The sequence below is a fragment of the Cyclopterus lumpus genome, chromosome 20 (genome assembly GCF_009769545.1).
Source record: "Cyclopterus lumpus isolate fCycLum1 chromosome 20, fCycLum1.pri, whole genome shotgun sequence".
Classification (NCBI taxonomy): domain Eukaryota; kingdom Metazoa; phylum Chordata; class Actinopteri; order Perciformes; family Cyclopteridae; genus Cyclopterus; species Cyclopterus lumpus.
Window position 1 is genome coordinate 12,563,810 of NC_046985.1, and position 24,102 is coordinate 12,587,911.

The 24,102-nt window shown below is 43.5% G+C and overlaps 3 protein-coding genes across 20 annotated transcripts in view; 1 reads left to right on the plus strand and 2 right to left on the minus strand.

Moving 5' to 3' along the window:
• phldb2b (pleckstrin homology-like domain, family B, member 2b) overlaps positions 1-1,904 on the minus strand; it is a 40,125-nt gene extending 38,221 nt beyond the window's left edge. Inside the window, exon 1 of the mRNA XM_034559909.1 lies at positions 1,717-1,904. Within this exon, the coding sequence (XP_034415800.1) occupies positions 1,717-1,827 (111 nt within the window). The 5' untranslated portion in view covers positions 1,828-1,904. The remainder of the gene's footprint in view (positions 1-1,716) is intronic.
• Positions 1,905-3,157: 1,253 nt separating this feature from the next.
• plcxd2 (phosphatidylinositol-specific phospholipase C, X domain containing 2) lies at positions 3,158-11,889 on the minus strand. 6 transcript variants are annotated; one of them, XM_034559879.1, is made up of 10 exons: positions 11,018-11,479; positions 10,736-10,850; positions 10,445-10,581; positions 10,186-10,305; positions 9,944-10,003; positions 9,766-9,819; positions 9,514-9,669; positions 8,643-8,753; positions 8,255-8,385; positions 3,158-3,744 (listed from the first exon to the last, which is right to left on the minus strand). In XM_034559879.1, the coding sequence occupies exons 1-10, from the start codon at positions 11,039-11,041 to the stop codon at positions 3,606-3,608; spliced, it is 1,047 nt and encodes a 348-aa protein (XP_034415770.1). In that variant the 5' UTR covers positions 11,042-11,479; the 3' UTR covers positions 3,158-3,605. The 6 variants fall into 6 exon arrangements, with proteins under 6 accessions (XP_034415770.1, XP_034415767.1, XP_034415771.1 ...); XM_034559876.1 differs by lacking the exon at positions 3,158-3,744 and adding an exon at positions 4,562-6,420 and having other exon boundaries at positions 9,956-10,003; XM_034559880.1 differs by lacking the exons at positions 3,158-3,744; positions 11,018-11,479 and adding exons at positions 4,563-6,420; positions 11,806-11,889.
• Positions 10,640-24,099, plus strand: mak (male germ cell-associated kinase). 13 transcript variants are annotated; one of them, XM_034559860.1, is made up of 18 exons: positions 10,640-10,931; positions 12,063-12,106; positions 13,512-13,603; positions 13,707-13,829; positions 15,110-15,164; positions 15,579-15,700; positions 15,995-16,074; positions 17,286-17,418; positions 17,582-17,753; positions 18,726-18,893; positions 19,694-19,936; positions 20,121-20,335; positions 20,601-20,740; positions 21,143-21,286; positions 22,319-22,405; positions 23,071-23,190; positions 23,474-23,563; positions 23,842-24,099. In XM_034559860.1, exons 4-18 carry the CDS (start codon positions 13,726-13,728, stop codon positions 24,000-24,002), a joined length of 2,034 nt encoding a protein of 677 aa, XP_034415751.1. In that variant the 5' UTR covers positions 10,640-10,931; positions 12,063-12,106; positions 13,512-13,603; positions 13,707-13,725; the 3' UTR covers positions 24,003-24,099. The 13 variants fall into 13 exon arrangements, with proteins under 13 accessions (XP_034415751.1, XP_034415756.1, XP_034415759.1 ...); XM_034559864.1 differs by lacking the exons at positions 10,640-10,931; positions 12,063-12,106 and adding exons at positions 12,115-12,242; positions 13,041-13,198; XM_034559865.1 differs by lacking the exon at positions 12,063-12,106.
• Positions 24,100-24,102: the final 3 nt, after the last annotated feature.

Here is a 24,102-nt window from a genome sequence, read left to right on the forward strand (position 1 = left end):
AAGATCCTCACAGGAAAGAAAGTCCATTGTTATTGCAGCTGACTCAAAGTTGGAGGAAACCTGAATTTCTAAGGAGGGTGTGTGTGTGTGTGTGTGTGTCTTTGGGAAAGCCCAGATTACCTTTGCTGCCATATGGAGAGCATCGACTGATGTTTGGGTTTCTGAAGGGCCGGATATGACAGAAAGACAAGGAGGGACAGGGAACTGGTCGAGGGGCATATATGACCCACATTTAACATAGCTCACAATCAACTGTGAGTGCTGAAGAAGAAGAAAAGAGGGAGGCCGAAAAAACAAACCGAGTCTTTCAGGGAAAATAAATAAAATAATAATAAATAAAAACACAGACTAAATAATCATGAAAGGAAGGGAAACAAATGTGACGAAAATCCAAGCACAAAGGGTACACACACAAAGGGTTCACAATGTGGAAGGAATCTTAACAGATTAGAACAATATTTCCCTTCAGCACACAACATATCCTTTCAAGTGCTGTATGTGCACTTCTACCACTTCTTAAGGGTTGGGTCGGGTACAGTGTGAGTAGCTCATAACCTTATTGGTATGTTGAGTCCGTGTGACAATCCTCCTGGTTTCCACATCGTAGACACAGCCAGCTTGACCGGTATAATGGTTTTAACATAGCTTATCATTCTATATGTTAAGATATAATGTTTTCTTTAGTATCCTAAACACATATGTGTTGCTGTAAAGTGCTGTGGTTGGACACATCCACAAACTAATAACCACACTGGGATTCAGAGCCATAAGCAACATATAACTTGTTTCCAACAAACCTGACAAGACCAACTCAAAATGACCCAAATGTAACATTGTATATCATTTCCTCGCTGGGAAGTCGTCAAAGGTTATACGGTGTCAAGATAAATTTAGACACACACGGCCCAATTAAATAGCCTCCTCGTACACACTCACTTCATCCATACTTGATACTTATACAGTGCGTCTGCGATGTTAAAGAGGTACGTGTTGATAAGACTGGAGGGGAAACAACACGCAGTGCTTCAATGAACTCATGGCAGCTATAGAACAAGTGAGTCATGGATAATAATACTAGCTTGTATGGGTTGATCCACAAAGGAATGCTTTGGGTTTGTTTGTGTCAAATGTGGGATAGAGCTATACTCACACACTAACAATATCCCAAACCACCAGTCAAAATCAGCCACTGCTCTGATCCTGATTTAAGTATCTTTAAACTTCCAATATGAATCATACGCTGTAATATCTGACAAGTTATTCAAACTTTTTTTAATTTTTTTTTTATCTAGAAAGCATTTGCCTCGAAAAAGGTACTAAAATGTTGCCGTATTAATTTTGTGAAGGGGCTCCAACTTAAAATATCAAGAGGAATCAACGTATTCATTATACTTGTGTTTCTTTATTGGTCTATGTCCTCAGTGTAGTAACTTATACTCACACATTTCTAAACTGGGGACATTTAATCAGTAGCCCAGAAACAAACAAAACCTTCCCTGTATTGTATTTGCCGAGAACAAAATCTGGAATTAAAGTTGGATAAGATGTAGCTTATCTTTACACGGCTCATAAGAAACACACACTGTGAAGAACTCCCTGAGCTGTGGATTAAACACCAGTGGATGATGGAACGCCATAAAAGAGATTGAATACATTTCAAAATACCGCAAAAAATTGGGGTATTTTGTAATTCTACCCACATGAAATCGCACTCACCATTATTGAAGCAGGACTGAACACTTCTGTCATCGTGAAGTAAAAGGACGCAAAACTGTTCCAAGATCCCAAAGATATTCTGTCACTTCCTTCGATGCTGGGGTCACACATACATCCTCTGTGCAGCCTGCGCTAGATGTCTAGGAGATACTTTTAATTCTGTCACATCCACACATACACACACACACACTCACACACACACACACACACACATACACACACACACACACACACAAATACACACATAAACACACACATGAACACACACATGAACACACGCTCCAAAGCTACACAAAAAAAAAAGCCAATCGCGACCTGCGGAGGAATGCAGCAACAGCTGGAAGTGGAGCTGGAGAGCCAGCAAGGGGAGGGAGTCTCTCTCTCTCTCTCTCTCTCTCTCTCTCTCTCTCTCTCTCTCTCCCTCTCCCTCTCTCTCTCTCACACACACACACACACACACTCACACACAAACACGCTGACACAGACACAGATACAGAGCCTAAAGTGCAGGTGTTAACGGACCACCTTCACTTGACCTCTCATTCTCACTGGCTCAAATAGAGAACCCTTTAGGCTGACAAAGAGAGGGGAGAGATAGGGAGAAAAAGAAAGGGACAAAGAGAGAGAGAGAGCATTCCTTCAGACCTTGGCACCATTGATAAAAGACCACGATAAGAAGCATGATGATATTACAACAGGAATGCAGTCTAGTCTCCACTCACGTGACACGATGCAGTCCCACTATACTGATAGTTTTGATTCACTCAGTCTACGAAGACAGACCCAGACTGGCCTTCCTTTATGAGGAATGTGATTGCAAAAGACATCCATATAAACACACTATGGTCAAATTGCAGGAAGGTACAACAAACTACACATTAAACACACGCACCAAAAGAAACGCATCACGCACATCCTAAACAAAATTGTAAGCATTGGCTGGCTGCTCTTTGTATAAGTTATGTGCGCCCTCTGTAAAGCTACATGTACGGTCATGCGTCAGTCTGAAGACATCATGGAGCCAGCCGTTCCATATCGGATGGTAGGTAATTTCCTTTGGCAGAGGTTGGTGCATTCTCGACGGTTCACAGCAGACGTTACATAACACAACAACGTGCATTATGCACAACTATAATATGATCTAAGTCATGCAGAATCGTGTTCATGCTATACACAAGGATCACAAGTGAAGCGTAATGCCTGGTGTGTCGTTATGGTTGGCAAATGATGAATGCAGTCTTGAAAGTGGTCAACTGGTTAGGACTGAGGCCCCCCCCCCCCACCGGCAGGGTTATCTTATCCCTCAGGCACCGCATGGATCTCTTTGTGGATAAACAGGAAGAGAGCTCGTGCACACCCGGCCCTGCTCCACTTTCTCCACTGCTCCTCAGCTCTAGGACACACATTATGTGTACAGATCTACTGGCCAAGAAAGAGTCAATAAAGGTTTTGAACCCACAGAATGACATATCCCTCAAAGTGTGCATCTGCAAATTACAAGTTCACAAACCCAACTGTGTTTACTCTGCTATCCCACGGATCAAGGAGCGGAATAAAAAGGAGACGAAAAAATGGAAAAGGTTTCAAATGAATGCTTTCTGTTATGATACATCAGCTTTTGTCTGTCAACCAAAGCAACCGACGCCAGACTTTTCTCATGTTTGCTTCCATATTGCCACAGGTCATGGCTCTTCGGTCCCTTTGATTCTCGACTCAACATTAATAGATGCATCTTTAAAAAGACTTCAAAATGGAACAGCTAAATGTTAACAGGATAATGCTCCCTGAAAATAGTCTAGCAGTTCCTTTTAACGTTCTCTCTTGTCAAGTGTTTCCAGAAGCTATAAAGCTACTCTGTCTCCTTGGCTGCGTTGCTAGCATGAGAGCTGCTAAGCTTTCCCACTGACATCATCCCGGAGCCCGCCGAACGTTTGACAGCATTCCCGAGCAAATTCCACAACTCCCATGGAGGCTGAGCAGGAACTCTGGAGCTGTGTGGAGAGGGATTCCAACCGGTGTTCGGAGACCCTGCAGTGGGGAGACACAGTTTCATTAAGACAAATGCACCTTACTTACAGCCATAATTTAATTCTTCCATTCGACTGTACTAAAAAGCCTGTGGAACAGTATCTGAACCACTTAACACCATTACTCTGACAGCTCATTTAGCCTCTGGGAAATCCCTGGTATCATCATTGATGGGGGGCTTTGAGGATATGAGTGGGTAAAACTATTCAACACACACGCTTTTTTTAAAAATATAATGTTAATGACAGATAATCGCATGACATCGACACCGCTTGGGGCTTGAGGTGTATTTTCAGTTGAGGTGCACCTCTTCACCCCCCCACCCACACACACACACAGTCTGTCAGAGGCAGGATCGTCATAAGATACAGACAGTGTCATGTGTTTTCACAGCTGGTTCAATACTCTCGTCATCACGGTCTAAAAGGGAACACTAACAAATCCGTACGCAATGGATGTCACTGACCTGGTCCACTCGGGTCAGTGACATCACTTACACCTGGATTATAGCAGTGGTTAAATGAACTAAAACTTGGTTTACAAGTGTATTTGCAGAGTACTATTTTTTTTAAATGCTGATGCAGACATGAATGGCTTTCCAAGAATAGTTGCACATCTTTATTTAACGCAAACACACCAAGCAGCTAAAGCACGGGTGTGAAACTCACCACGTATTTGGCTGTGATGAAGTCAACTGTTTGCTATATAACGTGTGGTGCAGTTGTGGAGGGTGGTGGTGGTGGGAGAAAGAGGAATGACGTTATGGGACTCAAATGTTAGAAAAAAAGTGTAGTTGCTAATCTGCGCCACTTTTGGGCAAAGACTATTCATAGAATAACAGACTCTTGGTTGGCAAAACACACAAATGCAGTATGATTAATTCAGGACTTTATTGGGGGATCATGCTTGAGTTGTCGTCCTCTCCTTTAAAATCTGGGAAGCCAGCAGGGATACAGAGGAGTGAAAGAGTAAGAGAGGGAGAGAGAGGACCAATCCAAACAACAAAAGGAATGCTCTCCATCAGTTAGAGCTGCTGCTCTCTGCTCTCCCACTTGCCTGCCATGGTATGTGTAATTACTCCACAATTAAAGTGCCTATGCGTGTGTGTGTGTGTGTGTGTTTGTGTGTGAGCGAGACTTGCAGCGCTTGGTGACCACTAACCATGTCAACAATGTGGCCTGGACAGAACAGGCTATTTCACACTAGTGAGTCAGGGAGTGAAAAAAAAGAAGGGCAGACTTGATATGAAAAGAAAACATTTTACTTTTCTGTTAGATGCTGCTGCTGAAAGGGGGAAAAACAGCTGTTCAGATATCTCTTTCTGCAGCCTCCATTTCTTCTTACTTTGCTCTCTGGCGTCTTACTGCCTCGGCTTTGTAAATCCCTGTGCCTCCTCTTCTGCAGTCCGCCTCTCCTCCTCCTCTCCTTGCCTACTCTGACCACAGGAATGCATGGCGACTGTCACTGCAGTATACTCTCCATGTCATGCATAATCACAGGGTCCACCGAGCACACACACAAAACACAGAGGCATTTCCCCTTGCTATTTCTACATGAGTAGAGTGTGCCTTATGGAGCCGATGCAGACTTGACACACATGCTGGACGTGGTCATATGTTGTATACTGGAGTGCTCTTCTATGCATTTCCCCTCCATACTTTTTCTGTCTGAGGAAATTGTTTCCATTCCAGCATCTGTAGTTAAAAACGTACTAATAAAAAGCATTTAAGCTAAAGCTGTATGGATGCACATTTTATGAGTATTGTGGCACAAGTTCCACTGCGACCCCCCCGCCCTCCTTAAAAGTGCCACTGTTTACATAAACTTTATAGCCCAAAATGATATGTACCAAGACAGTGTTGGCACAGTGAGCTACTTTTTCATAACGTGTGGCATTGCTTAACATAGAAACAAAAAATACTACACTTTTGACTACTGTAACAACACCAAGTGCATAGTTTTAAACCCAACTTCAGAATACTGGCTAGGTGTTAACAATAGTGATTGCAATGTAAATTAATCCACTTCCATTATGTCCTTTACAATCCTCTCACATAATGTTGAATATATTTGTGTTATGTAAACAAGATCAGTTCGCATTCCAATACCTGATGTGTTCCAATGCAGTCGATGGCTTAAATACCTATGACAACAATATTTCGAAAAACAAAAGAAATATGTAATGTGATCAGAACATGTAAAAAAACAAAAGGACAAGGATTGTAATATTTGAGAAGTTAAACCATATAAGTGAGTCTTTCGATCATTGTCCAGGTCACAAGGAGCTGGGAGTCTTTTTATGCATGGCGACCTGTGAGCATGGCGACCTGTGAGCAAGGCAACGATGCCTTGTCGGCAAAAGAAGCATCTATTTGCTAGCTGATGAAAAAATAAAAAATAAAAAAACAAAGCACACATTATTATTGAAAATAATGGAGCATTATGGAACAACTATATATCCAACAGCCACACCGCGGGGTCCACACACATTTGTCCTGTTGTGCAAATAATATGTGTCATCTCGGCCTGCGGTCCTGTTCAGACAACAGCAGGTTGTTGAGTTTGATGACTATGTTGGCGAAGTCGGTGAGCTCCACAAAGTCAGAGGTGATGATGTTGACCCCCTCCTGCCCCGGCCTCTGAGCCTCAACCCAGGACATGATGGTTGGCAGGTTTCTAGAGCCACCAAAGAGGAGAGTTTGCGTTAGAAGTCAAATAAATAAATAAATAAAAAGACACCCCTATTTGTTCCACTGAACATGCTGCCACTTGAATTCAAACGTGATTCACTGGCCACGTTTCCGTCTCTGAGGGTTACGATAACCCTATGGCTGTAAGCTTGCCAGACTCTAATCAGTTGTTCCTTTGCTGAATGTCTGTCTGTCCACCACATTTGACAAAAAGCTGCTGATAAGGTTTTTGAGATAAAGTAGCTTGATGTGGGAAAAAATGGTACAGATGGAAAAAGAGTTAAAGGAAGTGATGTTTCTGTTTGTCTGTCTGTCAGTGAGCGGGTTATTTTCCACCATTGTCTCAAAATCATTGCTTTGCATCCAAATACTTGCTGTTATAGTTATTGGCATAGAGGCACACACACACACAAACACACACACACAGTGGTCAAAAATCAATATGTTTGTTCTTTATGATGTTTTCCAGAGCAAGTTATTCAAAAAGGTGTAGTTATAAGTTAATAGGCCTGAATTCAAGTTGTTATCATTTTGCTTTAAAAAAAAAAAAGAAAGGGGTACACCTTCATGCTAGCACACAAACACACGCAAACACATGCCATCGCTGTATCACTTCCAACACCCTAAAAGTCTCCACTGTGTTTGAGCCGCCAGCAGAACAAAACCAGGAAGTCAGAATGTTTAACCGGCGGTGATAAACAATCCCATTTCCTCGGAAGTGCAAAAGGAGGCCACCTCCTGTCTCGCCAGAGAGCCCATGCAGGAGTTTTATGCCCCAGCATCAGCGGCCGTTTCTCTCACTTTTAAGCGTACGTCCTGAGTCAGGGTTCCCACTGAAAGCTTTGGGCTCAGTGAGCTAGACGACTGCTAACGTCGTGCAGATAATTTAGTCCTTGCTTAGGAAGTGAGATCTCTTATCTGAGCGATGAAATGTGTTTCTGTTTGATCCTCTATAGTTTGGAAATGGATTTAAAAGGATTATAGCTAATCCTTAGTTAAATAAACCAGTGATGTGGCAGAGTTTTGTAACTTAAAGATGTGTGCTCAGGCAGATTTCTATAGGAGGTAAACCTGTTAAAAGTAGAAGGAACATCCACATCCACTATACACGGCATTCTCCATCAGAGGGTGTGGTGAGTAACGGATACACTCTCAGCCAGGCACATCACTGGTCTCAGAGCTCTGAGACAGCTGTGCCAATCACAGGGAAGCATGAGGAACAATAGCTCAACAAATGTACAGAGGCTTCTCCAGGAAATCCTATTGTAGTCTAGATGGACGAAAAGAGTGTGGAGGAAGCCACCCAATCTATTTCAGTTTTAATTCTAATGCATCTCATGCCACAAATGGTCACATCATAATGGTAAATGTGACACACCAGCGTTTGCACCGTCAAACATCAAGAATAGAACATGAAACGCCACTTTTGCGAGAAAAAAAAGAAGGTAACGACACACAGTCATCGACTGGTTGCAGAGTGATTCATTAATATGGTTTATTGACATTGTTTGCATCATTCTCGTGTTACTGTGCATTTGCTCCAAGTGTTTAGTTTGCTCTTGTTGATAATGCCCTTTTTCAAGGGCACGGGGCAACCGCTTTACTGCAAGCATTTGTAGCATTTACTGTACTGCCCTCTACTGGCCAAAGTAATTCAATGGAGTTGAGCACAGTGCATGAGCACATACATGCTTGGAGACATGCTCATACATAGACACATGCTATGTAGCAAAGAATATGTAAAGCTAATGTATGACACTCTAATGCATGTATTCACACCTCCACAACCTTCATAAAACACCCCAAACGTAGTGACTGACCTTTCCACCAGGTAGCTGCGTAGCCCCCAGACCAGGCCTTTGGCCACGGTGTTGGCCTTGGGTGTGAGGATGGCCTGAGACACGTGGAAGGAGCCCTGCTTGGCCCTTTCCCGTAGTGTAGTTTCCAGGAACTAGACAGGAGAATGTCAACACACAAACAGGCGAAACACAACAAATGTCATCTCAAGCACAACTTGATGTGAGATGTGTGGGGAGTGGGGGACATAGCTTGTGTCACTTTATGTCTAAACTGCAGATTTCTTTTGCAGTTTAGAAGTAGCAAATCGTAGATACCAGTATTGATGTTCAGCTGAATGAGATGAAAGAAGTAGACGTGGGGCCTTCATGCTGGTGGGTATAGTTTTCACAGCCAGTGTGGTTTTCTGACCTGTGTGAGCTTGTTGGGTTGGGTGGTGTTCGCCCAGGGAGCGGGGATCTTGTTTCCGGGCCACATGACAGGAATGCCCTGAGCCGATGGATGATGGTAGAACACAATCACCTGAGGAACAAAAGTAAATGAAAGGCTGGGAACAGATACGTTTTAAAAGACTGCGCCCCTGATTGGGGGGTCTTTTACAATGACGGTGTTCACAAGACAGTCGGCTGCCCTTTGGAGCCGGTAATTGTGCAAATGTGTCCTGCTGTCTCTCCTCTGTTTGCTCTGGACGCACTCTCTCTTCTTCTCCTTTGCCAACTAAGCCAGTCACAGATTAGGGTCATACGAGCAGGAGTTAAACTGATAGCATCGGAGTGAGACACGGACGTGCGCGGAGAACCATGAAGAAATGAAAAATGAATCGGCCCTAAAACAGGAAACACACGCAGATGAATGTGTACGTGGAGCTTCTCGTGTCCACATATGGACGTGTACATATAAGAAGAAGAGAATGAAGACAGACTAAGAAGGAAATTAAGGAAGAAATGTAGGGAAAGAGAAAGAGAGTGTGAAGAAGGGATCAATGCTAAATACCACGAAAGAAGATAGGAAGGTTGGATGATGGAAGAAAAGTTAATGGGATGATGTCACCACTAATTTCTGTACTGGAGAGTCACAGGCGGCAAGGATTACCTGTCCACAGGGGTTAAGTGGGCCGTTCAATAAACACACGCCTCCGTGCTGCTTTTACTTGTACATGTATATGAGCTTTAAATGGTCTGAGATCACTGGAATCACATGGTTGGAAGTGGAAAAATATTTGTTTTGATATGTTTTCGAGGACAGTTGTATGTCCATTGTCATATATGAATTCTGATCTCACCTGGTATTTGTTTTGCCAGAGGTAGTCCAAAGTGATGCTCTCTACTGCACAGTTGTTGCAGAGCTTGCGGCCAAACACTTGCTTGAGCATGTTGATAAGGTACACATGATGCTCTGCTCCCATTGCATAGTAGTGGTTGAAGTCAAGAAACACTACCTACATCAATCAAACATTAACACCACATAAGTATGCCGACAATGCTTTCTTCAAATTGTATTTCGTAAAGAACAGTAAACTAAAAATGCTTCTCACCTCTTTCCTGTGCCGGTTTAAGAAGGTGTTGATTTCTAACAAGCCATCGCACACCTGTGGGGGAGAACGGAGTGAGAGGTCGGAGGTCAATTTACTGCATCAAACCTAAAGGTGTCCCTGTGTCACACGGGCGACAGGCACATGTCGGAATCACACATTTCTGGAGATGGATGCTTACAACTAAACTCACAACCTTCGATCCCTGTTCAAGGCCACCTCCATCCCATACTGACATCAGCTGAAATGTTGGAAACAACATTCAGATGTACTTTGGATTATTTAAGGACTGATCCAGAGAGATAGAAGCCTCACACATTGATGAATAATACTAGACCGTGACACATTTAATCACAATAACAACGAGCAGGTGCATTGTAGCCTAATGATGACGAGTTTACATGTCAGTACTCCACTGCTCACCTTGTGGCCAAACAGGCCGTGGATGAAGTAGATCTCATTTCCAGACTCTCCTGGTTTGGAGGAGACCCGGAGATCAAAGTAGCGAATTCCTGCCTCCAACTGCTCTTTAAATGTCAGGTTCTATGAATACAAGCATTACATATTGCATTATGACACCTGGCTACAAAACCCTGGCTGTACAATATAAAAATGCCATATGCAAGCTATCTGTCTCCAGAGATGGTTAGGTGTGTAAATGTCACTGGTGTGAGCTCTGTACCTGGGTCATTGACCACTTCACCATGACTTTCTTGGCTAAGACGCTGAACATGGTGGCGAGGTACTTCACATACACCTTCTGGTCGGGGCCCACAGGAGCATGCACATCAACCCAGTAGGTAAACGAATCATGAGACCCTGGAATATGGTGAGGCAATGGGAAATAAAAATGAACAGATCTCATGCCTTTTCAACAGTGCTGCTTTGTTGATGTCCTTCCAACGTGTACACGGATGGACCAATGAACAGACGCAGAGAACCCAACATCTTTACGCATGCAGGACGGGCTCACCTGGCACGGCGAGGTGTTTGAGGGGCATGGCACTGAGCTTGGAGGGGAGCGAACCCATCCAGTCGGCATTGGTATTGCCGATCCCCGCAGGTCGGGTTTTCATATCAGAAACAACCTGTCAAAAAAAAACGCCTCAGAAAGCCGCTTTCCGGTGCGCCTGCAGTCCCGGCGACGGTCTCCCGTGCGCTCCCACCAGGTAAAAACTACCGCGCACCATCCTGCACTGTTTCAGATAACCCAGGTCACATATAGGACCGGTTCAAGACGTCTTTCGACTCGCACCAGAGCGAGTATGACCCGTTTCATCGCCCGGTCATACTCGGTAGGTTATTCCGGTGCGCTGTTCTCCAACCGGTAAACCAGGCATCCGTTGACAAGACCGATCGTGATAATCCTCTTAGAGCAACATTCTCCTTGTTATCCCCTTCTCCTGCTTCTTGGCTTTACCTGCCTCGCGCGTGCGTGTGCGTGTATGCGTGTGAGGGTGCGTGTGTGTGGACACACGCAAACACACGCACGTAGGGCCGACAGACAGAGAGGAGACAGACAGGAAAGTTGTCTCAATAGTCGAATTGTCTAGAATCAGCAACCCATGATCCCCATGGATTCGTTAGTTGTAATGGTCCGGTTCGACATGTCACTTAGGCTTAGTCTAGCCTAATTATTAGGCCATACTGGCCTACATAGAAACAAAGGCTAATATAAATAGCCATTTATAAACTGTGTCTTCGCCGCTCTCTATTGGCCGATGTGGAAAACCACAACCCGACAGCTCCATCTACCGGTGGAGCGCTTGTATTACAACTGTGTCCCGAGGCGGTGGAGTGAAGCGCTCTCACACTTGTCACTTTATTTTTGTCATGAGTGTTGTGTTTTGTTTTGAAATAAAGAGACACGTGTTTGGCAGACATTTTTCGTTTCAGTTCAAGCAGCTACGTTTTAGTAATTATTCATCCGTGTCATTTTCGGTCTGGAACTTGCTGTGTTAGAAGCATGTGGCTTCAAATATTTCTGCTCTGGGTCGAAATAGTATACGGTTTAAAATATTGTAAGACTCACAAATGACTTACGTGGAATATTACTATAAATCCAACTCAAAGTTAATGACATTCTCAATTTCGTTCTCGGCAAAGGTTGTGCACTTCCGCAGTCCCACAAAGCATTGCGCCCGCAAAGCCACTCGTCACCTTGGCAACTTCAAACGAGCTGTTTGTGAGTGCGTTTCCATGGGGAGCGGTCACGCGCGTACACACACGCACCCTTATCGTAAGAACTTGGTTTAGATACTATTTGCATTTTAACTGAAGAACCGTCTCGTTATCGGCAGGCCCAGACAACAACGGCCGAGGACCGGAAATGCATCCCTAGATGGTGAGTTTAGAAGAGCGAAGGGACACATTGCAGAACACTCGGCCTGAATGAAGAGGGCCAGGGAGTGTCGCCGTGTCAAAGCTGACATGTCAAGAACACATGTTTCTCTATTCGATGTGTTCCTAAAGAACCACGGGTAGCTACACTGTTTATTATAGGCTACAAAAGTTTAGGCTGCTTCATCAAAGCTGGTATTTGTTTTTTAGTTCGGCTGACGTTTATGGATAGCCTGCTGTGTGTTAAGTGGAATGTGTGCATGCCAACAGAGTTGCTTACGGGAAGCAATGAAGTACACATTTATTTTACCAAGTAGGCCTTATTACATACTAAAGGTTATGATCAAATGTAACTCTGGTTCCTTTCCACTGTCAGGTTTGTGTACGCGTTTGTTTTCAATATAATTGACCTTGAATAGCCTCCTAATGTCCTGTGGCTTGGACAGGCTGCATCTTAATTCCCTTTAAATCCCTCTACAACAGATTGCCATATGTGAAGCTCTGAACACAAGCCAGCAGTCCTCTGTCTGGCGTCCTGACTTGTCTTGTTGCTTATTGACTATATAGACTAAATGATGACAATGATGATCTTTAAAACATGTACATCTTCGTAATTGCACTGGTATTCATTAGGTGCTCATCAGGAGTTGGGCATTCTCTTTGGATGGGCGTTCCTGGCCTCATGCAATGACATAAACACACATCTCATTTTGTTCAGCTGTCCTTGGCTTATCTGCAACTACATTTCCTTTAACCTGATACAGCAGATCAGTCAGGAGACATGTTCTACTACACTTCATTTCAGTGTTAACATCCTGACCCCCGAATGCTCACAATCACTATTTACAACCAGAATATCCATTGTCATTTGTTTAGCTAGAAATACATGGGTTTTGTTTCCTTAACCATATTATGTCAGAGTATCTTTTTTATTTCAGTCAAGTCTTGGAGCGTGGAGACTGCTGTTTCACCAGCTAAAAAACACAGTTTGTCCTTGTCAGCCCTTTGGTTGAATATACAACGCAAGTGTGATCACCGTGGTGTCAATCAAATCCTCTTGACAGGCAGGGTGCTTGGGGAAAGGTAGTGGATGCCGGTAAGCATGATGTTGATGTAACATCCTATTTACATCCCTGTTGGCCTAATCTGCCTAGGGCTGGCTTTGTCCTCTCCCTTGGGTGGTCATGTCGGAGCCTCCTAGTGAGACACACACCTAATCCTCCTCACTGAGAGAAAAACAAGAAATGTTCGTCGCTTTTCTTTGTCCTCAGATGTGTTAAACATCCTGTCTAGTGGGGATTATCCAGGAGTGGGTACAATTTCTCACCGTTGTGGGATTTTCTGTTTTTGTCGTTGATTGGCGTCCACCTGCTTGCTGCTAACGTTTGTTTTCTTTACTGTCACCGAAGGCCCGGTGTCGACTCTTGACTGATCACCAGGGCCCAACCTCTTCTAACAACGGATCAGTTACTGCCAGATGAGTTTGCATCTTCAAGAATTGGTGAGCATCGTGACATCCTGGCCAACCGAAAGACCCTTCCTCCTCGGGCGCAGACATTGGATCAATGAATCTGCAGTGTGTGTCCTCAACTTGTTTTATGCAGAAGGAAAGTTAACAAGCGGATGATGAATCGCTACACCAACCTGAAGCAGCTGGGTGATGGCACCTATGGCAGCGTGCTGATGGCGAGAAGCAACGAGTCTGGAGAACTGGTGGCTATCAAGAGGTGAGGATGTTGATCACATTTTCAATGTAAGTATAGTTTCTCACTGTTTAAGCAAGGGGCAATATGTTAATATAATATGAATGTCGTGTGGGAGTTTGTTTAGTTTTTTGGGATATGGTCACATAGCTTAAATATTTACTGTCTTTAGTTAAAAAGGCTGCAGCCATGTTGACATGTCATAGCATGGTAAACACAGGTTTCATTGGTCAAATTAATTAAAGCCACACTCATTTTTGTGTCAAAGGCCATTCCAGTGAGCCAACCTGCACAATACCAGGGCAGACATGAGCAGAGCCATCATTTATGTTATCAATTACACACGTGTGTTCACAATTTTACAAGTATGTTCACTATAAACACAAGGGTATTTTTAGATTTTAAATGTAGGAAGTCAACAACCTTTTTTAATAATGTATCGCTCGTAGCTACCTTACCAGTTCTACAATGCAGATGCACTTCATTTACTACTATATAAATATATTTAGTCATACTAAACATTAAACAGTGTGATCTGTCATACTTTGCTCTGGATTAACGTCATACCAAGAAAGAAACGTCTTGTTTCCTGCCATCACCAGGCCAAACAAAACCAGCTTACATGCCTTTGTTTCAGCAGCACGGCAGCGGGGTTCAATAATAGATGAGAAACCAGGAAGATGCGTCCACTGGTCGATCATTTGGTTACCGTGCAAGACAATACATGTGGTGACGGTAAAAGGGAGTGAAAGTAGAGGGAGTGTGTCAGGTTGCCGACATTGTGAAAGGGACCAACGAAGCTGGAAACTGCCCAGAAGAGAACAAATATATATCTGCACATTCTGTAACTCTTAAATAACTCCAGTTGGAGGGAGCCGTAACGTGGATCGGAGGAGATTCGCCATCGTCCAGGCGTCCCGTATAACAGCTGCTGTGTGGTTTTTAATGTACATATTATTAACACACACTCGGTACAACTGGCATTACAGTCACTGAGAAATTTAAAATCAATAAAAAAAATTTAAAAAATCAATAATAAAGCCTATATGGTCCAGAATGTCAATTAATATTGCATTACATTCTAGAGCGTTTGCTGGTTTTTGTTCTTGAAATGAAATGAGCCGAAATTACAGACACCGAAAAAAGCTGAATTATTGATGTTGACACACAAAAGAGTTTTTGTAAAGACTCTACGGTATGTTGGGTGTACATTATATGCCCTGCGAAGGTGATGCCCTTTATTGTTTAGTTGATGTATATCTGATCTGTACTCCAAACTTAATGTATGGTTTTGACTTTCACAGAATGAAGAGGAAGTTTTATTCATGGGACGAATGCATGAACCTAAGAGAGGTCAAGGTAAGGATGCTGATTCTCTGGACACGGTATGGGACCGCTTTTGGCCGCTTCCATGAAAATCTTTTTTTCTTGGCAAGATAAATGCTGTGTGATTTAATCAAGAATGCACAGCAGCTCCAAGAACACAGCGGACAGTTTGTGTCTCTTTGCATTTACAATATTGCAAAGCAAATGCTTTGAAATGTCACTCACTGAAATGGCAACAAGGAGCTGTGATTAGTGTCCTACACTTCCATCGCATTGTGCACTTAAAAGCTCTACACACACTCGCTACCTTACGTCACCCTGAACTACCCGCTGGCATTTTTCGAATTCACAATTCCAAACATTGAATGTATTTGTCGAAAAAAAAAAAACAGTGGGATCACACGAGTGCCACCATTCTTACCCCTTTTCCACCATTTGTCACGGCAGTCCCTGAAGAAGCTGAACCATGCGAATGTGGTGAAACTCAAGGAGGTAATCAGGGAGAACGATCACCTCTACTTTGTCTTTGAATACATGAAGGAGAACCTCTACCAGCTTATGAAGGACAGGTAAGAAGAGGAATCCCACACTTGTCCAGGCTGATGTCTTTAGATGGAGACACGTGCATTTAGGCTCTTCTTTGAACACAGCTGCTAACACCTCCTCTGGGGGAAGCCCTGATGTCTTTGCTAGTTTGGAAACCCCCAGGCGTACGGCGCACTCACCCTCGCCATGGGTTTTGTCAACAATGTTCAGCATTGTTTCACCAGTTAGTTTGTGTGTACAAAGTCAAACAATGTGTATGTAATGATGCTTACATTAGCGGGCGCATGAGAAAATGATGTCCAATTTTATGTTTGCAGAAAAAAGTTGTTCCCTGAATCAGTGATAAGAAACATAAGCTTTCAGATTTTACAAGGCCTGTCATTTATTCACAAACATGGTAGGTGCACTGTGTTCCCGTCCTGCCTTGCACTTTGCATGCGAGTGGCAGCATACTGCAAGATTCTTTGATGAGACTTGAAAACTTTGAAGCTATGAAATACATGGAACATTGCAACCAGAGACCTGAATAGTCAAACTGATGATTCATGTATCAGAATCTTGTAGTTTGTCAACTCTTCACTGCCGCCTCATCTGACTCATCGGTCTGCATTTCTAATGGGTGTGTGCAAGTTTTAAGAATATTACAGAAAACTCATTCATTTAAACTCATTCATTAAAACTCATTCATTTAAACTCATTCATTTAAACTCATTCATTAAAACTCATTCATTTAAAACTCATTCATTTAAACATACAGTACATGCTTCCACACATCCAGAGTGCACATGCTGTTCAGGATTTCTCTTCTTTCTCGCTGCTTTTCTTGAATTTCTCTTTTACACCTCTTTCCCTTCTCTTTTTTTTTTTGTTGGTATCTCTTTGGTCTGCTGTTCAGAGAGAATAAGAAGTTATCAGAGAATGAAATTAGGAACATCTTGTTTCAAGTGGTATCTGGGTTGGCTTTTGTACATAAGCATGGTAAGAGGCTTTACTCTATTTTACTCTTTATACCTGTTCAGAAGTAGCACGACATTCCAGTAGTTGGTTTGGGTGTATATTGTTACAAAAATTCCGGTAATTGATTGTGACCCTCAGAGGCCAGGAGGACCACGTCCACACACACAGACACGGTCGGGGAGGCAGGTGGTGGAAACACAGGACAGAGGGAAACACTAGAAACATTGAGCGAGGCTGTGGACATGACAGATAATACTGTAACCGCTAAATGCACTGACAAAGACATTCCCTCTGATATCTATATGGTGAATGAAGTGCTGGACAAACAAGATTAAGGAACTCAAAAAGCTTGGTTAAGATTAGAGAAAACACTGTTGCCATGGTTAAATACCAACGATGGCGATGTCCAAATACTCGACTTACTCGAATACGTCAAACCTTGGCCATCGCTGTCGAAAAGCAAATATACACCCATTCAGCAGCTCCCCAGTTCTCCTTTTTCTTGTGCTATCTGATTGTTGTGCAGCATTTGCAAATAGTGCAAAAATACTCATTTAGAATAGTTGCATATGATTGTAATTTGGTCATTTGGCTATAGTACAGAGTTGACTCTACACACATTGGCTCAACTTGACGTGAACCTCTCCACAGGTTTCTTTCATCGAGACATGAAGCCAGAGAATCTGCTGTGCATGGGTCCAGAACTGGTCAAAATAGCAGATTTCGGACTGGCCCGAGAGATCCGCTCCAAACCCCCCTACACAGACTACGTATCTACCAGATGGTGAGAGCACTGCCCGGGCACCAGGAGCCTTCTAAAATGCAGAGAAGAACCGAGGCATCAATTACAATGTGCTGGACCAGTAATGGATCCTAGTCAAATTCACATTATGCTCTCTGTTCATGTAGATATGCAGTATGTTTATTTGAGCGTGTTCTCTGTCCAGGTACCGAGCTCCAGAGGTCCTGCTCAGGTCTGCTACCTACAGCTCTCCTATTGACCTGTGGGCTGTGGGCTGTATCATGGCTGAGCTCTACACTCTCAGACCTCTTTTCCCAGGGAACAGTGAGGTGGATGAGATCTTTAAGATCTGCCAAGTCCTAGGCACCGTCAAAAAGGTGAGAAGAAATTGAATGGAGTGAGTTGGTAATAAGTGACTTTTATTCAGGGTTTTAACTGTTTTTAAAATAAAATAAAAAGCCAATTTATGCTATGACCTTGTCTTTAACTGGTATGTGACCTAAACCACAAGGGCAGGTACAAGACGGGAAATGTTTTATTCATGCATATTTTATTATATATTGTATTGTTAGAGTTTAGAGCATGTGTTTTCAATTTGCATTAAAGAATGTACGCCCTATGAATGTAATTACTGTAGCTAACAGAAGAAGAGTAATACGTTGTTGTTGTACTTATTCTATACCGTTCACCCTGAGGACAAGAGGTCAACAGGTTTAATGTGCAGGCACAAAACAAGGTTTGTTTTGTGCCTCCCCACATACCTCACACACCCGCGCACCACACATGGCTCAGGGTCATCTCAGACTGATAAGGGACAAGACAAACTGTTTCCTCATTCTGTGTGGGATAACCACTTGCTTCAATAAAAAGGACTGTCTGGAGAATGGCGAGCCAGAGTGTTTTGCAGACGTGCAGAGGCACAGCTCAACATTCTCCTTGCAGCAAGTAAAACCAAGAGCTCGAGTCTGTCATCTGTGGTCATTGGAGTGTGTGTCTGTTAATTGAACTAGCGGGTCTTTATCTTTATGGTAAAAACCCCACAGTATAAAGGTATTTGAATCAAAGCGGTAGTTGGTGCTGACCAGGCGTGTTTAGGTGGTGTTGGATTTCTTCTGCATCATTATACACGATATACACGTCAAGGTAGCCATAGACAGTCACCACTGAAACAATAAATTGAGGTCTCTAAATGTTTATGTAGACGTGCAAATTATACACGTTATATTTAAAAGCAACTTAAGCAAAGTGGCACGGATTCTTGAAAATCTAAAACACTTCCAGGGGTGAGATATTTTAAATGTGACTGGTGAATATAATAAGGAATAACATCTGATTGTTTCTTCCCTCAGACGGATTGGTCAGAGGGCCACCAACTAGCATCTGCTATGAACTTTCGCTTTCCCCAATGTGTGCCGACCCACCTGAAGACCCTCATCCCTAATGCCAGCAATGAGGCTATCACCCTGATGAGGGACCTGCTGCAGTGGGACCCCAAAAAAAGACCCACTGCTGTACAGGTAGGCAAAAGCAAGTCTAAAGGTCTGGAAATAGAGAAAGAGGCCACGCCTTTATTTGCCACATCTGGTCAATGTAAATACCATCTATTGGGAGTGAAAGCATTCTGTAACATAAATCAGCACATAGTCTGGCCGAAGTATTACCTGAGTTCCAATGACCTAAACCTAAACACAACTACCTGTCCTCAGAGAGCTCATTTAAATGACAGTGCAAGACTCACCCACTGCTCCTTAATAACTAAGGATGGGTCAAATGCAGAGAAGAATTTTCCCCACAGGGATCAATAAAAGTGTACATTTCTTTCTTTTCTTTCTTATCTGTGGTCCCGCTACTTAGATTGCATTAGCATCTTAATCCCAGTCATTTTAAGTAGGGCTTACACTATACTTGTTCTACCACTTTCCTGTGTGCTCTGCGCTGCATCATGACATCATGTACATCACATGCTCATTACATAGGTAGACATAATTATCAGTCCACCGTTGGATCACTGTGTGGTCCCTAAGTGGGAAACACCTTTCCAGAGGGAGTGACGATGCTTTCCATTCCCTGCTTACAAAGCACCCAGGCGTAAGAGGCACATCTAGTTTTAGCCAGTTCTAAGGAAACAATTAAAATGCACAAATAATATACTTATTTTAATAGGATGAAATCTACACTGCATGTCCATGATTGTAACATACATGTACATTCATGCTGTGTGTATGTGCTGGGTTTGAAGTCATTGACTGTTCTGGAGGACATAAGGTTGCAGACTATTCTGAATAACAATGCTGTTTTCCCTACTTTGCCGGTCTAGGTCCTGCGTTACCCGTACTTCCAGGTAGGCCAGATCTTAGGGCCTCGCCCCCAGAGCCAGGAGGTCAAGAAGGTCCAGGCCAGGCCGCCGGCCCAGAAGCAGGTCTCGGAGTCCAAGGCTGATCCTCAGCAGTCTTCCTCTGAGTCCAAAGCCTCCACATCCTCCTCCAGAAACCAACATCATCAGCCTCTTCAGCAGATGCCCCTTCCCCAAACTGAGAGTAAACCAGGCCTCAGCCATGCAGTGAGTGCCTTCACGCAAATCAGAGCCTTATTTATTGTATTTCATGTTGTAGATCATAAATAAAGACTATCTTCTCACAATTTACCAGAAAACTAATACATGAAGGAATCCTTCTGACCCCTGACTCATCGTATTGGACTCTTCCAAGGAGTAAGACATGTAAGACTATTGTATTCATCTGCAGAAAGCAGCGCTGCTGGGCAGTGAGAACAGCGTTGGTGTTGGTGGTGGGATTGGGGGGCAGAAGAGTGGCCGGCGTCGCTGGGGCCACACGGTGGCCAAGACCCCCCAAGACAGCTGGGAGGAATACGAGCCGTCAGAAACCGCTGCCTGCAACTCCAAGAAACCCAGCCTGGGGAAAGCAGAGGAGGAGGGGAGCCTGAAGGAGCACCACCCACAGTAGGTGCTCTGATGTCCTAACTGGACTGGTTTTGCAATGTGTACACAAGATGTAAGCATGGAGATGCACTGCAAAGCACCACAATATGTGTTACATGTAGCTGTCTCATGCATCAGGCATTATTTGAGACCATGGGTTGTCAAATGGTGTAGTTTAAAATATATTGTCTGCCCATTCTGCATGAATTATTTGATGATTTGATAAAACCTCCTCTAAAGGAATGAGGCGCTGTTTGACCTTTAAATGTCTGGTTTCTGTTTTTAGGCCCAAGGAGCAGAAACCTCTGTATTCCTTCAGCACAGTCACTAAGCTACCCAACAATGTTAAGGCTGGACAAATGGACTCTAATCTCCCGGGATCCGCTGCCCGGCAGCACTACCTGAGCCAGTCCCGATACATGCCAGGTAGGATTGCATGACTAACAGTCAATCGGGTAATCTTCATCATTGGAAAGAGGTCATCAGAACGTAGTGTTATACAAGCAATCTGAACTTTCTGAACATTGCATCAATCTTAATTGGGCTTTTGTTTATATGTGTAGGGTTATTCTTTGTCCAGCATGACTGCTGGTAGATTTAAGGAACTTTTTTAAATGACCTATGAAAAGAAAATTGTAATTGTAAACATCTTGAAAGACTATCTTAATAAAACCTCAGAAATTAAAATCAGCTAGTCCACACACACAAATGTGAATAAATATTGTTCATTAAATCAGGCGTCCTCCTCCTATCAAGTAAAAACAATCAGGCACCAGTTCATTTTTGTTGTACTCTTATTTTTCATAACAAAAGGTATGTTGCTTTAAGGGTTGATCGGCAAGAATCAGACTTCTGGAGATAAGGAGTTGAGTGGTTTGACCCTGCGGGACTTGTGGGAGAACTCCTCAAACACCGTAAATAAACCGCTTGCTCCTATTGGAGGAGGATTATCTGTGACCAGAGACAACGCAGGTAAGAACTAATGTCTAATGTAGAGGTGTTAAGAGGTTTGATGGAGTGTGCAGTGGGACGGGCCTCTGGTTCCCCGATTTCACTAACACGTTAGAGCAATCCTATCGAACAGAACAACTGCCATGCGTTTTCTTCTGATTCCTAGAGATCTGCACGTTGCATCAACAAAAACAGGTTTGTCTCAAAAAATGATCATGTTTGATTTGGCAGTTTTTGTGTCCTAATGCCCTGGGGAATATTTCATTCGTAACAACACATTGTATCCACTCTGGACTGTGGAAAAATACTCTTTTTTTTTGTTGAGAATCCATAACCGAGCCGGTGTCATATTATGTATTATACTCTTTTTTTTTTTGAGAATCCATAACCGAGCCGGCGCCTTATGTTTGGCAACAAAAATAAACATTGACTCCACTCATTCAGAGATAAGGATAATGGCTACACCGCGACTCGCCTCACCTGGCGACTGTCAGTGTCACGTACCGTTACATAATATGACACCGGCCTGTTTGTGCCACAAAGCGCACGGCATGCTAATGATGCAGCTAATGTCTCCTGGTCAGTAGTTACGGAGCCATTGACAAAGCAGTGTTAGGGGTGAGCCGGAAGTGTCTGCGGCTTGAGAGAAGGGAGACTTCTATAAATCATTTGTCATGGAGACAGACACACAATATGTATCCCCGCTGTGCTCTCCTCCTCCGTCTCTTTCTTTCACCGTCTCTCCCTCACTATTGCTTATTCATGAGATTAAGGCTGTCGGTGTAAGATCAAGTGCTCCTTAAATGGCCTTCAACTGCAACCCACTGCCTATGTGTCCCTCCTCCCAGCACTTACACACACACACACCAATGTTTGTTTCGATACACCTATATGAATACAAAAATCTCTTTCTGTTCACTTCCGATGCAGCTTCATCGGCGCTAACATGTGCATGATATTTTTTCTTCTCAGTTATATTTGTCTTCTTCCTCTTTCTCTCCGATTGCATGCGCATCTTCCCTCCGACTCTCCTCCTCTTCGCCGTGAGCCTAGAAGAGAGTGCCCCTAAAAGTGAGGATAGCCCACCAGAGAAAACGTTTGTTAAAGAGAGAATACTGGAGAAAATCGATCTCTCCAAAGGTATTTCACTCGGATGACTTCACGGGAACTGCTTTGTTGCATTTCACAGCTGGAAGCTATGCTGTGAATTGACTTAACTCTAAGTTGCAATGCTCGAGCTCTTTTATGTACAAGCACTGGAGTTGTCGTTGGCGTGTTGGCTGATACAACAAGATTCAGGTATTCACCCAGCGACTTAACATGCGAAAGAAAGCGGCTGCTAAAGGCTCTGCAGGAGACTCTGGGACAAATACACAGTTTAACCAGAGAACTAAGACCTCCAGTGGCTAAGTAGATGTTAAATTGCACTACAACCACATGATCTTCATAAGGGAACAATGAGGCTTTCCCCTAATTATACTGATGCCATGTGTGGCTGCTGGCGAAGCAGATCGATGGAGGCGCCGGGAAAGCTGAATGACTTCAATCACATGGCCTTAAGTCATTTGTTTGGGTGCTCAGTAGCTGTTGCATATGCAGTAGCCACTTCACACAAATCATTTGTATGAGTGAAGCCGAAGTGTGAGAAACATCTCTTCGGTGTGTTTATGAAATTTTTCCTCATTTGTATGTTGTTGTTTTTTGCGTTTTAAAGGGTGCACATCATTTTCATGCTGCGTGGGGTACATGGAGGAGGTGGCAATAACAAATAAAGAGCCATGAACTATGTCTTTCTTCCCCTCTAGGGAACTTTGTAAGCACCAAATACAACCTCTCTGGCGGTTATATCCCTTCATTCCAAAAGAAAGAGGTGGGCTCGGTGGGGCAGAGAATCCAGCTTGCTCCTTTGGGTGGCCACCACACAAGTAAGCTTTAATTCCATCGATGCGACGCTGACAAAATGATTCTTGATGTTTGGTCAGATAACGTCCCGACCCCCCCTTATCCGGCTCAAAAGGTCAGACCTTAAACGGTTTATGTGTTCTGAAAGAATAACCGTCCTCGTTTGCTCGGCCATCACGCCATGCCTGACCATCCATACTCCTTTACTCTGTTCAGTTTCCAGTTTCTTGCTTGGGTAATTTCCATCCAAACTCTCACTCACTGAGACTGTGTTTCTCCACTTTTTTTTCTCTCTCACTCTTTCAGTCAATCTGTCTTCTTCTCCTGATAATAAAAAAGACAAATCGAAATCTGCAAAGCCCATATCCAACTCATCTTTGAGCGAAGCTAATGAAGGTATTGCCGTTATAATGCCATGAAGCTTTTGTTGTTTTTTATTATGATTCTGGCGTGATTACTTGTGTTGCTATAGAGGGGGAAAAAAAACGCGGTCCTTCTGTATTGTTAACGTTGTCTGTTGTTGCTACTAACAATACCGGTTTTGAGTTTACTTTGAATGCTATTTTATAAGCTGGTGTCGGTGTGTAAAGACAGATACCCGAATATAAAAACACTGTATTATCACTGTATATATTGGAGATGGACAAAAATGACTGACTGGTATGTTCCTCCAGATTACGAGGCCTGGAAGAGGAGGGCAGACAGAACTCAGATGAAGGGGAGCAGCTACTCCGCCCTGGGGAAAACGTCCGGGAATCTCATGACCAGAGCTCCGCCCGTGCAGCCCGTCCACGGCAGGGTGGACTGGGCATCCAAGTACGGCGGGAATCGGTAGTTCAGAGCGGTCATGCAGCTTCTACTGCCTGCTGATTTTGTAAACATTTTATAGAAATAAATACATGAACGTTCACAAGTCATTCATTCAAAAAGGACAA